A 17,972-nucleotide genomic window follows, 5' to 3' on the forward strand; every position below is an offset into this window, starting at 1 on the left:
TCTTTCTCTCTCTCTCTCTCACAAATGATTGTTACAAATTGATCCAACTTTATTCTTAATTACTAATTCGATCTTTCAATATAAATCGATCGTAAAATATTTATTATCAATATTATTTAAAAATAATTAAATACATTAATAGAATATATTTGAAATAATTCGCAATGAATTTACTTTTTGCTTTGATATTTTAAGAAAGCTTTTTATAATGATCGGCTATCGATTTTTACGGTATGAAAAAATATTAATGTATTAAAAAGAAAGACAAAAAGGAAAAAAAAGAAAAAAAAAAAGAAAAAAAAAAGAAAAAAAATTAAAGAAAGAAAATGTTAGAGAGACGTCTATGATACCTCCGGTGGTAGCCATATGGTTATCTTTCTACGTGGGCCTTTAGAGTATACAGTCACTTAGGTGTTTATTTGAAGAGCCATGTTTGAAGCAGCCTCTACCCACACGCCAAGAATATTCTTCGGGATATGTACACATCGTGGTCCTCTATTCGATTTTATTAGGTTTTAGGATTTTCGAGGATCCACCGGATTTGTGATAATCAAAGCTTCGATTGAGTCGATTCGAGCCAATCGACGCTTTTATAGTGAAGAGCTGATGTATCTAACTATTACCTTTGATTCTGTCTAATCTATGTCCAATATTATATCTTTTTCTTCAGATTGAAATATTCATTGAAATATATATGATTTTTTTTTTTTTTTATATGAAATTTGTTAATGTTCGAAACGTGCATAAGTACGAGATAACATAATCATTCCTTGATAAAGTTTATCCGTTTGAAAATTATTTTCCATTGGATCCAAAACGAGAAGATTCCTTTTAGGTCGTTGATACTTCTGTAAATTCTGTAGATTCTACGAAAAAGATGAGAGAATCAGAATTTATGGTGTCTAGAGGAGAAGAAAGAGAGAGAAAGAGAGAGAGAGAGAGAGAGAGAGAGAGAGAAAGAGAGAGAGGGAGAGAGAGGGGGGAGATATATATATATATAAACAACAAAATAATACGATCGTGGATTTACCGAAAAAACGATGACGTTTCCATTGCCAGTCGAGTTTGTATTTCGCCTAATAGCTGTAATGATCAAAGTTAAGAGATAACCACCGAAAGCCAGGAAGGATAGTGCAGTGACAGCTAATTGAAAGATTTTGGAAATCTTCGTATCTTTGCCCTTTTCTTCATAATAATCGCCTCCATGACGTCTTATTGGTAATTTATTGTTTCTTTTTAATGGCAAGGCTATTGGTAATGTTGATTTTATTCGTCCTTCAGGCTCCTCATACTTCTCAATCATCGATGTTTCTGTAATAGTTCATTTATTTTGTCAGAGTGTATTTTTAAAAATGTTTTATTGCGTTTATCTTAATTGAATTTTGTGGAATATAGATATTGGATATAAATTTACATAGTTGCTTGTTTTCAATGAAAATTATTTTTAGCGATCTTGTTATATATTCTTGTTTATTTTATTTTCTGTATGTAATCAAAATGTCGTTGAGAAAAGAAATTTGATTAGTATTCAAATGAAGTAATAATTTTGAGTTTAAAATTGTATTGCAATGAGAATGAATTTTATTTAATATAACGCAACGTAATTATATATATTATAATGATCTGAACAAACGGTATTTTTTTTTTTTTTTTTTTATTGAAATATTAAGAAAATAAACAAAAAAAATTCTGTTTGTTTTTTATACCGACCTAATATTGGCGCAATCGATGACTTGATTTTAATCAGCTTATCCAAAGGTAACTCGCTCAAACTTTCAATTTCATCCTGATAAATATCCGCAAAATTTCCTGTTTCGAATTTCCATAAAATAACTACGAAGAAAATAAAAATTCTTTGAGAATTCATCGCGTTCGGTCGTCAAACTAAAACTGTAACCGAGTTTTTCTTTAGCATCCTATTGTCGTCCGAATTGTTATGTGCTGTTAGTTTTTTTTAATGCTTGACTGACAGAGCGAAAAGTGCGTCAATTAAAATATAATTACATGGACACCCGTTACATAGAAAAAAAAAATTGATTCTTTTAGTCAGTCTTGAAATATTCTTTGTCGTGTTAAAATGTCCTCGATCAAAGTGATCCTACAATTCGTCCTCATTTTAATATTCTTTGACACGTTTGTTTTCGGAAGAGCAGATGGTAACAATTCTTCATAATTTTTTATATTCAATGAGTATTAAACAAAAAAAAAAAAAAAAAAAAAAAAAAGAAAAAAAAAATATTATTTCTATCTTAATCACAGGGATGTTCGATAAGATAAAAACTGGTTTTCGTTACGCGAACGATTACTTGAAAATCGTCAAGGACGTTGCCAATCTTGTATCTCAAAGTTTAAATCCTGAAAAGGAAGAATCTTCTAAACGTGGAGATCGCGGAGGGGATGATAAAAATCAAGATTTTGGTCCAACCAATGTAATCTCAGCGTTCTTCAGATTACTCGGTCTTGATTCACAAAAGATCGCAGCTATTGCAGTGAACAGCGTTATTTTTCTTGCACAAATGGTAAGTTAAAATCAAAAGAAAAACTGAAGATAATATCTTTAACATTTTTCTATTCTAATTTTGCTAGATCAGTTCTCTTTTTGGATTGCCACCGGTGAAAGATGATAAAGTTGATCAATCCATTGAAACTGAATCACCTTGGGATCCATTGAAATTTATCCTAGAGAATAAAAATGATAAAGTGAGTCAAACCTAATTAATGATAAATTAATGATAAAACAAATTTCAATAAAATGTCTTTCCTTTTTAGATGACAAAATTGATCGAGGAGGCTCGTAACGAGGCACTTCCGGATCGATTGATGGACACAATAGATGGTTTCGATTCAGCCTGCATCAGATTGTTACTTTGTAAAGCATCAATAGTGATCAGATCTGCTCAAGAGTCTCTGAAGAAGAAGAAGTCAAACGGGATTCGTTCGTTTACCGCTTGGCTTCCATCTAAAGAAGACTTCGAGAGGAACTCCGATGAGTGTGAGGACAAATACACAGATTGTAGATTATTTCCGGAATCATGAGTTCAAGGAAGATGAAGAGAGGTAGAGAGAGGTAGAGAGAGGTAGAGAGAGGTAGAGAGAAAGAAAGAGAGAAACAGACAGACAGATAGACAGAGGAAGAGAAAGACGGAAGATCTAAAGATCCTGAAATAAAAGTACCAACAATGTGTCTATTATTATTTTTTTGTTTACTTCATTCTCTTACGGACGCTAATGTTTCATATTCATTTTGTACAGAATTTTTCATCGGTTCAAATGTTAAAAGTATTTTGTCACATTAAAACTATGCGACTTACTGTCGTGAATTTAAAATAATATCGATACGTAGATTAAAAATTCTTTCCCTTGTTCTCCTATTTTTTTTTTTTTTTTTTCTTTTTTTTTGAATAAAAATAACGCATGACAATCGATCTTTGCATATTTGCAAAATAACATACTAATAATCTTAATTCAATTGCATATACTATAAATAAGGTGAACGTAAGAAATATTAAGGACGGCACTGATATAAAGAACTATACTTTGGAGTTGAGATAATAAATGATATAAATATTAAAAAGCATATTATTCTAAATTATTCTAATTCGATAGTCGTTTAATTTATACGAAATATAAACGACATAGAAATCATTAGATAGTTTGACTAGAAAGAATATTTTTTTTTCGTTTATACTTCATTATTATTCTCTATTTCTCTCTCTCTCTCTCTCTCTCTTTCTCTCTCTTTTCATCTAATCATTCTTATTACTCATCAATAATCATCATCATCACTCCAAAGTGTAAGACCTCTAATTACATTACACATTACATATTTTTAATGAGATCACGATTATTGTGACCTAGGATCTATGCAGTTTAGATTTGCGCTATGAAACTTTCTAATCTCAAAATCTAATTAATATATCGAAAGTTAGTCACCGTATAATCCCAATCGAAGACTCAATCAAATTGAAAAAACATTTGGCAATATTAATACCTGTATTAATTTATCTTTTATATTTCGTGTTGTGGTTGTTTTTTTTTTCTTTCCTTCATTCTTTTCTTTTTTTTTCTTTTTTTTTTTTTCTTTTTTAAACGATTAAAACGTTAAACTGATATATTATGTATGTATGTATATATAAAGGTTTTTCTAATCGCTATGATTTGGCAATTGAGAGACGTGCTTTGATTAATTATTATGTTCGGAGTATAATGTTACGTTCTTTTTTAATAGAACGATCAATCGGTAAGATATATATATATATATATATATATATATATATGTATATATATATACACTATGTATATTGCGAGGGACATTGATCAAAGTATATATATATATATATATATTTACGTATTCATTTTACGATTTCTAACGAAACGACATTTTTCCGTACCTGAGATATAATCGATTCGCGATCAATTAGGCGATTTGATTGATATTTACGTTCGAAAAGAAATCATCTCGATATTTATATGAAGAAGTTATGGGTATAAAAAACATATCTACGAGTATATATATATATATATATATATATATATATATATATATGTTTGATTCTTTTTGATCATGCTTATGACATATCCTTCATTTTGTTTGTTTCTCTTTTATTTTTTCATTAACAATTTATAATTAAAAAAGTATCGAATAGATTTCTCAAATACGAACGATACCAAAAATCGAATAATCGAATAAATAAAAAGATTTTTTTAACTTTCGAAACCGTCTGATTCTTTCTCTCTCTCTCTCTCTCTCTCTCTCTTTCTTTCTCTCTCTCTCTCTCTTTCTTTCTTACATACATGTATATATATGCATATATTATACATACAACAATATACTGATAATGAATCGATCATAAAAATATATATACACAACGAGACTATTGGGAAAAGATTCGTTAGATCGTGATAATGTTTTTATCGATCATTTATCATTTCGAAAGGATTCCTATTTACAAGTAAATGGGCATAGAAATTTGTTAAAATGATTAATACGAACAACCAAGAACTCCAAGTCAATATTCAAATTGATTTTCATTTTTTAATTATTTGAAAGATTTTGTTCTGTTAAATCAAACAAACCAGGCACTTGTTTTTTTCTTTCTTCTAATCTTACACGTAACTATATTAATGATAATGAACGAACGAACGAAAAAAAAAAAAAAGAGAAAACATATTTAAAAAGTAATTGACTTTTGTCCTTGACTTTTCGTACATATTTGTCGTAATATCTACATTTTTACGAGAAATCGCACGTGTTACACGAAAAATGGATTTTCCAAAAATGTAACTTCTAAAATATATAGAGTACACCTATACGCAAGAGGTGTATATCTCAAGAAACATATATATATATATATATATATATATATATATATATATATGTTTTTTTTTAATTATAAAAAAGTCGTCTTTCAAAGTAACATTTTTATCTATAAAAAATCTTTGGGATTGAAAGGAAACATAAGAATAATTCGAACATTTCTGTCACATATCTTCGAATAATTCCACATTTTTTACGTCGCGATCCTAAATCGTTGATTCGATAACATAAAGGAGATAATGAAAATTATTTTGTGTAAGATAATAATAATAATGATAATAATCGGCACACCCACGTTCGTATGATAGTCAAAAGACTTAAGATTCACGACTGAGGTAGTAGCAGCAGTGAACTCTAAGAGCTAAATTCGTTATCATATATATATATATATATATGACAAGTAAATGATACAAACATTACATTCATACAGTGTATTACAGTGACATATTTAATGGGTGGTCAAGGCTCTATTTCAGGATTGAAATAGTATCGAAAATATTGGTATTTACAGTCTCCTTTTCTTACTTTTTTTTTGTTTTTTTTTTTTTTTTTTTTTTTAATCGTCGACTAGAATTATAATAGAGAAGTATCATCATAAAATATAATGCACTTAACAGCGTATATCTCCCTTTTCAAATCGTCGTTCAATTGGAATTAAAAACGTGATTACGTTCTCAACTACGTTCTATATTAATGATCTTAAGAAACGATTGACGATCATGCTTTGTCGAAGACTCATGTCAGACCATTTTATTAGATAAGTTGGTCTGTTTATATTTGTCTCTATATATATATATGTGTGTGTGTGTGTGTGTGTGTGTTTGTGTTACAACTATTTCAATCATAAAATAGTATCGTTCACCCTTTCTCTAACTAAAGTAAATCGTCTAATTCGTCGTCTAATTCAAGAGTTTCGATCAGTGAAATAGTCGAGGAACTAATCAGCAACAACGTTTTACGAAAATGATATCGAAGTAAGAATTTCACAGCTACGGATAAGAGATATACGAGGAAGAAGTATTTTTGTTATCGTGAAATATGATTTGTTTTATCTTTAGAGGGTTGCTTGTCCAGGGCCAATTATGTCGGTTGTCTCGACACGAGCTTGTCTTAACCAATCCCTGAGATTTCGAGTTCTATCAGCCAAATTTGAAGAACTCTTTTCAACGGTGTTTCCAACGCTTGTAGTGAACCCACTATTAGGACCATATTGAGCGATTATGTTTTGAGTGGTTGTTGTTGTTGGTGGTTGCGCTGCGGTCAGTTGAGACAAGATATTTGATTGGATGTTCGGAGTGCCAAAGGTTCCTATAAAAAATTAATAAAAGATATGTCCTTTGTTCGTATAAAAATCTATCATAAAATTTTACTAAAGCTATATCATTATTTGTGTAAACCTTGTATATTGGTCGTTGAAGCAGTAAGAGGATGAAGACGTAACCATCTTAAATAGGAATACATCAAAGTAGGTGGTGGTGGTATATTACTATCTTGACGTTTATTCAGGACACTCCAAATCTCACGTATTTCAGAATTAAGATTCTCTAAATTAGCAATTATCTCTGTTGACTCTTGATAATGATCTAGCTTATCTGAACGAACAGAAGGAACTATGAGAGAGTTCTCATACGATTAAAAAGTTTTTTTTTTTTACCTAATCGACTTTACCTATAAAGGTATCAGTTCCAATATCTGTCGAACTGAAGCCGCTACTGGCGCTTGACATGTCGCTTAAGGTCAATTCGTCATTCTTTGTCGATGTAGCATCATTTTCGTTCCTTTTAGCATTTGCTACTCTTTCTAAGGATTGTTCTAAATGTCTCAGATGAATGACCTTTTCGCCTAAAAGACTTCTGGTACGATGTAAGCTAACTTCCATGTCAGAGAGTTCACGTTCTTCCTATAAATGACAGGATAAACTTGTCAATTACATTATCTATTTATATACTAATCGTTACTTTGATATTTTCTTTACCTGGACCAGCTGTTCTAACGTAGCTCTAGCACTTCGTTGTTTCAAAGCTCTTTGTCTACCCTGAAAAGCATTCCTCTGTTGTTTCAATGCTTCTCTAGCCCTTCTTACTGAATCCCTTTCCACGTGTATCCGATGCCGAAAGAATTCTAACTCCGAGGAGGCATTCGCTGGTGCTAAAATTATCATAATTACAATATAATATCTCTTTTTAATTTTATTATAACTTAGGTCAGAGAAAGAGAAAGAGAGAGAGAGAGAGAGAGAGAGAGAGAGAGAGAGAGAGAGAGAGAGAGAGAGAGAGAGAAAGAGATAGAGAGTGCATCGATCGAAGAATGAAATAAAAATAGATTGTGCAAATACGATGGAAAGTTCAAAGTTCGACCTCGAGAATGAAATGAAAGGAATAAAAAATAATTAAAAATATCAAACTTTTCTTATACATAAGTTGACTTACGAAAGAAGAGAGACGAAGGGACGTAAACGGTTAACCAAAGTAAAGTGTATAGATTCCTAGGAGAAAAATTATATAGTATGTACTTTGTATAATTTATAAAAAAAAAAGAAAAAAAAAATAATAAAAGAAAAATAAAAATAAAAAGAACAAAAAAAAAATAAAATAAAATAAAATAATCGAGTGATAGGAAGATACAGCAAGGAATAGGTTAGTAGAATAAGTAATTTTCATTTTTAGATACTTATTTCGAAATAGCTTTGTCGATTTTATCTTTAGAGATGTATTTTGATCTTGTTTCGACAGACGCTCAAGTGAGAATGATTGTATCGACGCGTTTTGTTTACTAACGAGCTTCCAACGAACTCGCTTACGATAAGTATTATTTACGATTTCTGTTGTCATAGAAATAGTTAGATAGATTGTTTACGTTGAATTATTATGATTATTCGATTAATACGGCTTATCGACATATGTGAAGAATTTGAAAAAATGATTTTTTCATATAACGAGAATCTTTTAAATTCATTGTTAATAAATTTTTGAAAATGATTTATAAATACGATTCTCTTATCTGTATCTTATAAATATTATATATTTTTGTTTTTAAAGATCCATATAAATTAATTAATACGTGATTATCGTATTTTAAACGTATGTTCGGATTAATTAAAAAAAAAAAAAAAAAAAAAAAAATTGTCAAAATATTCCCGTAACAGTTTTCCTAAAAAATTTGGACAAATTGAATAAATGTATCTGAATAAAAATGGAAATCACTTGTTTTGCAAATGTATACATATATATTGAATAATAAAAGCGTTTTTAGAAAAGGGAAAGATTTAGAGAGGAATTCTTCAGAAGGACCGTCACCTTTATCCTTGAAAGGATATCGAAGCGTGTAGGCCGTTTCGTTGCTTGGCAATTGATCGCCAAGATGTTCAAGCTTCTCCAATTGTTTTCTGATATTTTCTACGGGATTATCAAGATTATTGTTGTTATTGTTGTTGCCTGTGGTATTAAGAGTAGCGTTTTGTTGTTTGCTATTAGAAATAGTCTTTCTTCCAAGACTTTTACGTCTCCTCATTGTGTTCGCATTCGTTTCACTCGCTGTAGTAGTGTCGTCGGATTCAAATTTCGCGGCGTTCTTCGAAGAAGGCACGCTATTGGTGGAAACAACGCCTCGAAACCCCTGACTGCTTTTGGCCGCGCTTTTCGAATCCTCACTTTCGTTTAAGCTCTGACTCTTCTCGTTCGTTGCTGTCCGAGCTACTACTTCTGTTGATTTAGCGTTTGCCACGGAATTCGTTGAATGTGTGCTCCTCAGCGGGGTACTACGGGCACGATTTAAGGCCTATAGCCAGATATTAAGGCGAATCGCATGAATATGAGCGAAATACCCTTTCAATTCTTAACACCGACTAATTAATTACGGTATTGAGAATTGCTAAGGTAATGATTATAATGACATTGAATGATATATGGATTATGATATGGATTATGTTCATTTTTTCTTTCTTGGATTATATTAAAAAAAAACTTGATCGAAATTTCGTTTTTAATCCTTTTTTCAAAATAAATTATAAATAGATTTAAATATTATATTATATATATATATATTTTTTTTTCTTTTTGTTAATTATATTACGGAATGGATTGAAACTTTTAGAATCGAAAGAAATTTGATGAAATTACTCACTTTTGATCGGACGAATCAGTCCTCTCAGTTTTTGATCTTTCTGTTTCCGATGCTGTGGTATATCCACCTCTGCTCTTATTCCTTCTCTCAACGGTTAGCCTTACATCGTTCTTCAACTTCATGTATTTCTCCTTCAAGGCCATATATTTGTCCTGCAGTAGACGTTTCTCGCAACGCATCTTCTCAAAATCCATACACTCTTGTTGAATGGCAAGTTCAGTCTGCTTTCTAGCTTCCTTTTCAACGTCTCGAGAAAAATCAGCACGGATTTCCTCTAATCGTTGTTTGTACATCTTACGAGCAAGACCCTCCTGAAATGGCAGGACACAATGATCCAAGTTCAAACGATCAAGAACGTATCCTTATAACAAGAAACGTGCTATCGTCAAACTCCTGTAGTCCTCCTGTGCTTCAAATTGATCAATTTCGATCAACTTGGATTCAACTTGGATCACTTGATCGATCTAATTAGATCTATATCGATCTTTTTTCTTTCTTTTTTTTTCTTTTTTTTTCTTTTTTCCTTTAAACCTATTCGTATTATATTATTTGATTTTTATGAATACGATTGAAATGTGTTATATGTAGGTATGTTTTAAATGATATGCATGTACCTAAGAAATGTTAGCATGATACTTTCTCTCACTATACGAGTACAACAAACGATTCATGAATTTAATAATAGAAAATTTTGCGTGATTATAATATGACCCGGGTTATCCTGGGGAGAAAGTAGAAACGTGTCACACAGTTTATAGTCTCTGTGTTTTACGAACGAATCGTAACATTTTATTCTTTCTCAAATATAAACTCTTAACACATTAACACTATCATAATTGTGACGTCTCTATTCGATTGTATATTCTTCTTAAAACTATTAAATGTTTCATAATATATTATATTAAAAACAATTCGTATATTAGACCTTTACTATATAGTTTACATGAGCTAATAAAAATTCTTTTGTTCCGAAAAATTGACAAACATTTATACCTCTCTTTGATTCATTAATTGATCTATTATTTAAAATCTAATATAAAAATTTCTTCTGTTTATTTTCGTGTCTATACATATTATATATATATATATATATATATTATATATATATTATATATATAATATATATTATATATATTATATATGTATGTATGTATGTATATATATATATATGTGTGTATATATGTATAGTTTTTAAAACGAATTAGTATATACTAATTTATTAAGGCCTAGGACTTTAAAACATTCCCTCTTTTTCTATTCTAATTTAAATATTAAAATTTTCTTAATCACATACGTAGAAGGAAACAAAGGAAGTGCGCTTTTGTTTTTTTTCTTACTCTTTTCTCTTTTTTTTTTTTTTTGGTTTTGCTTTCAATAGTATTTTAAAACAATAGACAGCATCGTCAGGTACTCACGTCGATTCTAAAGTCACGCAGGATCTCGGCAAGACACTTGTCGTGTTCCTCCGTAAGCTTTGTTATTTTCTCCCTCTGCTTCATTCTTAGTTCAGTTCTGACATCATCAAACTCCTTATCAAGTTTATTTTTCAATGCCTCAATTCTTTCGTTCTGTTGCTTATTCAATTCAAACTCGTTCAACTTTGCAAGTTTTTCTTCACCGAGATCACGTTCATGCTCGTTCTCGAGTTTCTCCATTTCTTGATTTCTTAATTCAAGAAGTTCGCGTTTTCTTTCATTCAATTCGGCTTTTAAACTGGTTAATATCTCTAAACGTTCTTTCTCGTAACAAACTTCTAATTCTTCTGTAACTTTCTTCAAATTCTCTGCTCTTGATTCGTCCATTTCTGCTATCAATTTTTGGATTTCTTGTTCTTCCTGAAAAAATAATTATTTGATCCTTTATAATATTATACAGATATATATACAGATAAAGGTTATAGATTTGCATGATATGAAAATTAATCTAACACTTTATAAGATTTTCTATGAAAGTGCTGTTTTGCATATTAATAATTCCTCAATGTACATTAATTTTCTTATTTATGTATAAAAGAAAAATAAATTATTATTGTCACCTTCTCGGTCATTTCTCGTTTAAATTCAATCAATTTCTCTTCAAAGTTACGTTTAAGGGCTTCTTTCTTAATCCGAAGATTTTCCTCAAATTCTTTTCTAGCTTGTTCAAGCTTATCGTCAAATTCTTTCTTCAAAGTTTCCATCTCTTTTTCATGTTCCACGGTTAAATTCATTTTCGTATCCTCGAAACTTCTTGAATGTTCAAGCTTAGATTTTCCAGGACGATGAGAACTTTCAAGTTCTCGTTCGATCCTAGCGAGATCAAAACTTCCATTTACACTATTTTTACGTAGTCTAACAGTAGTTTTCCATGTTTTTTCTGGTACGCTAGTCGAGTCTGTATTTCTCGTTATACTAGACTCCGTCTCACTTTTTGATATCACATCGATATTTTTAATATTCTCGAATTTGCTGGTACTATTTTGAACGTTCTGTTCGATTTCTTCGATTTTTATAAGCGATGCCTCGTTTGCATTCATTTGAGTACGATGCTCGCTTTCAGAAACGTTTCTAACGACGAATCTCTTTCCAACAATTTTGCTACTCTTTGGTAAAGGCTGTAGTTTGGTAAAAAGCGTATTCTTTTTCACATTGGTCTCTTCGATGTCAACTTTGTTGTCTTCGTCGAAAGAACGATTAGATGTTTTCCAAGCTGACGTTTCCGAGCCTGTCGATTGACGATCAATCATAGTAGTGGTCGAGGCAGGTGGATTTTGTTCTTCCGATCCAGAATCCCATTCGTCTTCTGATCCGGAATAAGTGAACTTAATGTCGACTTCTTTCTCAAGGTCAAATCGTACACTCTTCCGTTCCTCGTCCAACGGCCTCTCGTCTGCCGACAGAATTGGAATGGCAAATTTCATTAAATCGTTAACGAATCTATAATAATCTTTCATTTTATAACGCTAAATTGAAAATTTCTATATGATCGTATTAAATCGTAAAGTCGAATGAAAAGGAATGATCGATCATCGATCTTGGCTCACCATCCTCCGATTGTTTCTCTCTCAGAATGGACTTGAGTGCATCCGGGACAACGACTTCAGCGCTGGCACGAAAATCCTCTAATTTAGCACTGTCTTGACTAGGTGTTGTATCTCTACTACGATTACTCTTTAGAAACATCGAACCACCTCCGCTTAATGTTAATTCCTTTTGTTGGCCTAATTGACTTGGATGTTTCTCTTTGTCAAATTTCTCTGTCCTTTCAGATCTAGCCAAAGTACTGGCACTGAGTTTATCGATATCAATGATGTTCTCTTCCGAACTAAACTTACTGGAAAGTTGTTCCCAATCTTTCTCATGTCTTGGACTAAGTGATTCGGATCTTTTCAATACTTCCTTCAAATCTAATTCTTTCTTAGGTGTTGTGATTGGAGTAGTCTCTGTGCTACCAATCGTACTAACGTTATCTAACAATTTAGGACATTCGTAAAAGTTAGGATCTTGGAACTTAAGATTCGTATAATCTCTGGCTGCTCGATCGGTCGACAAAGAAGAGATAATATCTGATTTGGTATCACTCTCTCGTCTTGAACGAAATCTTTCTTCTTTCTTCCTTCCATCCTGACTTTTATCGATCTTTCTCAATGGTGCCAATTTCGTTGGAATCTTCGTTCTCAATATCGTATTCTCTCGTAAAATAGTTCCATCCTTAGGCAAAGTTGCCTCCTCGTGGGACTCCAAATCTTTTGCGGTTGTCTTCGAGTCTTCCTCTAAAAAAGAAAAGGACAAAAAAAAAAAGAAGAAGAAAGAAATAAATCATCGGCAAATAATGGTGAGACACAGAAATTATCTTTGATCGTTGCTACTCTTTTATATCTCTATTCTTGTCAAAAGAGAGAGACAGAGACAGACAGAAAGAGAGAGAGAGAGAGAGAAAGAGAGAGAAAGAGAGAGAAGAAAAAGTCAACGCTCCCTCGAGTGGATGTCGTCGACAGTTTTTATGCTTTTCTTTATTTCTTTTTCCTTCTCTATCTCTCTTTTTATCCTATCGCAATGTATAAAGCAGAGACTCTCGAGGGAAAGCTTTTCGAAAGTTTTCACATGCAAAAATGTTATTCTTCTTTTCTTTCATTCTTTTTTTTTTTCTTTTTTTTTTTTTTTTTTTTTTTTGTCATGAAACGTGTCCTTGAGACATCTTTCTCTGATTTTCATCTATAATAGTCGAGTTGTTTTTGTCTTTCTTCTCTTTTTTTTCTTTTTTTTTTTTTTTTTTTTTTCTTTATAAAGAAAAGAAAAAAGAGGATTACGTAAAGATGTAAAGAGAGATAGAGAGAGAGAGAGAGAGAGAGAGAGAGAGAGAGAGAGAGAGAGAGAGAATGAACTGAACGAGCCAACAGAACATTGCATGATATTATGTAACCACGTAGCTACCGCATAGTAAGGCGAGGAGATGTAACTACTACTATACATAATAGTCCATGTACTGCGGCGACTCGAGGAAAGTTCAAAAGGAAGAAAAATGAGTATATATGGTACGGTTATCGGAATTACGATAAATCGACGACTCTTTCTTCTCTCTCTTTCTCTCTCTCTCTCTCTCTTTCTCTCTTTTTCTCTCTTTCTCTTTCTCTCTTTCTCTTTCTTTCTCTTTCTCTCTTTCTCTCCCGGTTAATAACCGAGACTCCTTTGCTCGTATCTAGTTCAAAAAAAAAAAAAAGAAAAAAAAACTTCTGATTAGTAGCCAGACTTCTACTTCTACTAAATACTTGCCAATCGTCTATATTTTTTTCTTTTTCTTTTCTATTTTTTTTTTCCTTTTTTTTTTACATGTTTTCTTTTTTTTTAATATTCATGAAATCCATTCTTTGTTCTAAACGTTTCATGCGTTTAATGACAAATGTATTTACTTGTAATAATATTTATTTCAAATGTTTATCAATTTATCTTAGAAAAAATTCGTCTTATCAAACATCTATTTGATAATTGTTGATAATATTTATTTTACTATATTTTTAGATATCTATTTAACTTGATAGATATTTTATAACAAACGTATATACTGTAGCATATATATATATATTTTTTTTTTTTATATATTTATTTCAAATACTGATCGACTCATTTTCAAATATACCTCAACAAATATTGATTTGATCAATCTTCTATTATATATATATATTTTTTTAATATCATCTAATTTTAATGTATATATAAATTTTTTAATATTTCCAATATTTTTTTTATATAATAAATTTTCAAAGTAATTACGTCGATAAAATATATGATAAAATAAATGTCAATATATATTTTAAAATAAATCTCAACATAATCTACATATACATATATATATATATATAATATAATATATATATATATATAATATAAATGAGGTAGGTGGATAGGATGACTTGGATAAAATTGGCCGAGTATTAAAGTCGTTAATAACGTGTGATAAATTTTGGCATGGCAAGAGAGTTCTAATCTTTAATCGCATAGACATCTTATCCGTTCCAAATGTGAGAAAAGTTTGTTGAGAGGAAGAAAACAATATATCCTTGTAAAATAATACAGAAGATAATCTACTACTACTAAGTTTGTTTGTATAACGTCAAGACCAAAAAAAAAAAAAAAAGAAAAATAGCCAAGAAAATAACAAGTGTGTGTGCGTGTACGTGTATGTATATGTATACGCGCGCGTGCGTGCATGCGCGCGCGTGCGTGCATGCGCGCGCGTGTGTGTGTGTGTGTGTGTGTGAGAGAGAGAGAGAGAGAACATCTAATCTAATCTAATCATATTTTACGATCGTTGATCGTACCAACACTCATCTGTCGGTTACCACTTCTGACTTGATCGACGAGTTCCCTATATACTGAATCTAAGGGATGTTCCCATGTGGTTGTACTAGTCGAAGCTTGATAATAATACCAAGCACCACTGGTTTCGTGATAACATGGTACCCAACCCTTTGGAAGGGCAGCCATAAGTCCTTCGCGTGCCAGAGGGAGTAAATGTGCTTCGGTATCTGGGTCGATTCCGAGTCTCTTGGCATAATCCAGTACCTCTGAAAAAGGTATATATATATATATATATTATACCTTTAATAGAAAATATATTTACACGAGAAAATATTAACACTATATTAACATTTTTAATATTTATTAATAATATAAGATCAATTTAAAAATAAATATTAAATATCTACGATGTCATCCATAAAGACCTATATCGATAATCGCTAATGTTAAAATGTTATTTCTTAAAATAAGCTTATTAGCCTGTTGCATGAACATAAAGATAGACAGAAAGAGAGAAAGAAAGAAAGAAAGAGAGAGAGAGAGAAGGAGAGAGAGAGAGAAGGAGAGAGAGAGGAAAAAAAAGGATGATAAGTCTACTATAGCTATATCTAAAGTCTACCCTAAGATCTAATCCTGAATTAAAGGTAAATGGGAATGAAGAAAGAAAGAAAATGGAGAGGGAAGACAAAGTACAGAACTTAAAAATTCCATCAGAGAGCGTCTTTGACAGGTGACCCTCGAGGGTACCTTGAAGGTACCATCTGTCTGTACGTATGTACATATATACATACATATATGCATACATGTGTGTGTGTGCGTGCGTGTGTGTGTGCTCAGACAGAGCATCGGCAGTTCTCGGCCTTTGTCGGGGGTTCAGCATGAGCGAAACCAGACAAAGTTTAGGCTACTGTCAAGCTTATGTATATACTTAATACTCATTGAATATAATTTGAACGTTCGTCAATAAACTGGATGAACATTTTATATATATATATATATATATATATATATATATATATATATATGTTGTTTTTCTATGATAAATCAAGCCAATGTAATTATCAAGGACAATGGACGCAATAAATAAGATTTTCTTAGTTTTACATTGCATATAAAAAGGATCGAATGTGAGATAGAGAGGTATGACAAAACTTTCGCCGCACTGCGGAAGCTATTGATTTTCCTGGTTCGCGTTGGGGAACGGGTTCGTTGCAGCCGGCTCTCTGCGCCGACCCTGCGCCCAGCGAGGTTGCTCGTCTCTCTCTTTGTAAATAAACAAGGAAAGCATGCCCTTTTCATGACACTCCCGTCTCTCTCTCTCTCTTTCTCTCTCACTCTTTCTCTCTCTCTCTTTCTCTTATTCATTCATACTCTCTTTGACGTCTTCTCTCAGACTTGATCGTTGAGTAAAGATAGATACATATATGAACATTTGTGAGGGAAAAAAAAACAGTAAGGTTAGAGTTTAAACATTAAACGAGAGAGAGAGAGAAAGAGAGAGAGAGAGAAAGAGAGAGAGAGAGAGAGAGAGAGAGAGAAAGAGAGAGATAAAACAATCGAAAAAATATCATGAATGTCGATGATTCAGAGTTTCATTAAAGGATAAAGAACTAAAGGGTGTAGTAATAATATAGCCACGTCAGGTCATTCATTTTTCGTGGTCAAGGACATGATAAAGGAAACATGAAACGAAAGTGTATAAAAGAAGGGGGTGAGGGTGGGGTGGAGAGGCAAATGGCGACGATGTGCAACCGTTTGCCCGGGAGATAAGATAATGACGAGTCATCAACAAAAAAAAAAGGAAAGAAAAAAAAAGGGGAGACAAACTCAGGTGTTAGCAAAACATTATAAGCTTATACATGTTTTGGGAGACGTAAATTTTTGTAGACGGAAAAAAAAATATTGTGGATTATTAATGTGGAAAATGTGAAAAATGTAATTTTTTAAGATACCTTCGTTGGAGGGGTGAGAAGTCTCGTCGAAAACCTCCCTGCAAACGATGGTTGACGCATTTTCTTGTTGAGAGCCGCTCATCCTGAGCACCTTCTCCTTGACGATCTTGTATATTACTCGTTGAAGAATTCACGTCGTTTAAGATGAATCCGTAGCAGCACGATCCCTCGTATCGTCCGATCATTTTCCATATCGGCCTTCTATTACGAGGACCGTGCGCGCGCGCGCACGCATGCACCTTCCGTAAGGAAATCGCGAGAGCGCGACTATGAACCGCGGTCAATGCGACCAGAACTCGAGAGGAGTGCGTTACAACAGTCGGTTCTAACATCGAGTGGGAGTGACAAGGACAGAGACGGAAAAGCGCACTCTCTAGGATGGATTTAGAATTAAACAACGTGACAAATCGGTAAGGTAGATTTCTCGGAAAATTGTATTGCCATCTGTCGAGATAAAGTGTAATTTTATGTGTCGGTAAATTTGGTGATCTTTTTGATCGACGTCATTGATTTAAAAATCTCTAATAAAATAGATCGATTTGAATGAAGATATGATATTAATCAATGATCGTCTTTGTGATAAAATTATATTCAATGATTATTTCTTTTCTTTTGTTTTTTTTTTAATTGTTTTTAAACGTACTCAATATTAATTAGAAGCATTTATAGCGAATAAAAGATATTTAAATGCGTAGTGTTTCAAGTTATCGATGTTGGAAGATGATAAGAAACGATACTGGTTGCTTCAGCGATAGGTAGAGTCACCGTATGTATTATTTTTACATACTCTGAAGTAAATTGCAA

General features: G+C 32.0%; 3 protein-coding genes across 9 annotated transcripts; 1 reads left to right on the plus strand and 2 right to left on the minus strand.

Annotated features, from left to right (window-relative positions):
- Positions 1-327: 327 nt before the first annotated feature.
- LOC118449369 (uncharacterized) lies at positions 328-2,004 on the minus strand. Of its 2 annotated transcripts, XR_014983328.1 has the most exons (4): positions 1,711-2,004; positions 1,031-1,311; positions 624-866; positions 328-495 (listed from the first exon to the last, which is right to left on the minus strand). XR_014983328.1 is itself a non-coding variant. In XM_035883837.2 (3 exons), exons 1-3 carry the CDS (start codon positions 1,865-1,867, stop codon positions 726-728), a joined length of 579 nt encoding a protein of 192 aa, XP_035739730.1. In that variant the 5' UTR covers positions 1,868-2,004; the 3' UTR covers positions 328-725. The 2 variants fall into 2 exon arrangements, 1 of the variants encoding a protein (XP_035739730.1); XM_035883837.2 differs by having other exon boundaries at positions 328-866.
- Positions 1,711-3,711, plus strand: LOC118449368 (uncharacterized). 2 transcript variants are annotated; one of them, XM_085662880.1, is made up of 4 exons: positions 1,711-2,156; positions 2,260-2,519; positions 2,587-2,700; positions 2,770-3,388. In XM_085662880.1, the coding sequence occupies exons 1-4, from the start codon at positions 2,078-2,080 to the stop codon at positions 3,034-3,036; spliced, it is 720 nt and encodes a 239-aa protein (XP_085519006.1). In that variant the 5' UTR covers positions 1,711-2,077; the 3' UTR covers positions 3,037-3,388. The 2 variants fall into 2 exon arrangements, with proteins under 2 accessions (XP_085519006.1, XP_085519007.1); XM_085662881.1 differs by lacking the exon at positions 2,587-2,700 and having other exon boundaries at positions 2,770-3,711.
- A 2,131-nt stretch (positions 3,712-5,842) lies between these two features.
- Positions 5,843-17,508, minus strand: Cep164 (centrosomal protein 164). 5 transcript variants are annotated; one of them, XM_035883818.2, is made up of 11 exons: positions 17,169-17,505; positions 15,237-15,482; positions 12,462-13,190; positions 11,475-12,307; positions 10,855-11,274; positions 9,440-9,750; positions 8,614-9,074; positions 7,293-7,459; positions 6,986-7,217; positions 6,715-6,909; positions 5,843-6,625 (listed from the first exon to the last, which is right to left on the minus strand). In XM_035883818.2, exons 1-11 carry the CDS (start codon positions 17,248-17,250, stop codon positions 6,372-6,374), a joined length of 3,930 nt encoding a protein of 1,309 aa, XP_035739711.2. In that variant the 5' UTR covers positions 17,251-17,505; the 3' UTR covers positions 5,843-6,371. The 5 variants fall into 5 exon arrangements, with proteins under 5 accessions (XP_035739711.2, XP_035739710.2, XP_035739712.2 ...); XM_035883817.2 differs by having other exon boundaries at positions 7,293-7,465; XM_035883819.2 differs by lacking the exon at positions 15,237-15,482 and having other exon boundaries at positions 7,293-7,465; positions 17,169-17,508.
- Positions 17,509-17,972: the final 464 nt, after the last annotated feature.

This window comes from Vespa mandarinia, chromosome 19 (genome assembly GCF_050613455.1).
Source record: "Vespa mandarinia isolate Hongniang chromosome 19, ASM5061345v1, whole genome shotgun sequence".
NCBI lineage: Eukaryota > Metazoa > Arthropoda > Insecta > Hymenoptera > Vespidae > Vespa > Vespa mandarinia.

Coding starts and splice junctions, on each gene's coding strand:
- LOC118449369 (XM_035883837.2), bottom strand. CDS start 1,867: ATGAATTCTCAAAGAATTTTTATTTTCTTCGTAGTTATTTTATGGAAA. Junction 1,312..1,710: donor ATCGATTGCGCCAATATTAG/GTCGGTATAAAA, acceptor GAACTATTACAG/AAACATCGATGATTGAGAAG. Junction 867..1,030: donor GAAACGTCATCGTTTTTTCG/GTAAATCCACGA, acceptor TCTTTTTCGTAG/AATCTACAGAATTTACAGAA.
- LOC118449368 (XM_085662880.1), top strand. CDS start 2,078: ATGTCCTCGATCAAAGTGATCCTACAATTCGTCCTCATTTTAATATTC. Junction 2,520..2,586: donor TTATTTTTCTTGCACAAATG/GTAAGTTAAAAT, acceptor TAATTTTGCTAG/ATCAGTTCTCTTTTTGGATT. Junction 2,701..2,769: donor TAGAGAATAAAAATGATAAA/GTGAGTCAAACC, acceptor TTTCCTTTTTAG/ATGACAAAATTGATCGAGGA.
- Cep164 (XM_035883817.2), bottom strand. CDS start 17,250: ATGAGCGGCTCTCAACAAGAAAATGCGTCAACCATCGTTTGCAGGGAG. Junction 7,218..7,292: donor CGTTAGAACAGCTGGTCCAG/GTAAAGAAAATA, acceptor TGTCATTTATAG/GAAGAACGTGAACTCTCTGA. Junction 6,910..6,985: donor TGGAACTGATACCTTTATAG/GTAAAGTCGATT, acceptor CTGTTCGTTCAG/ATAAGCTAGATCATTATCAA.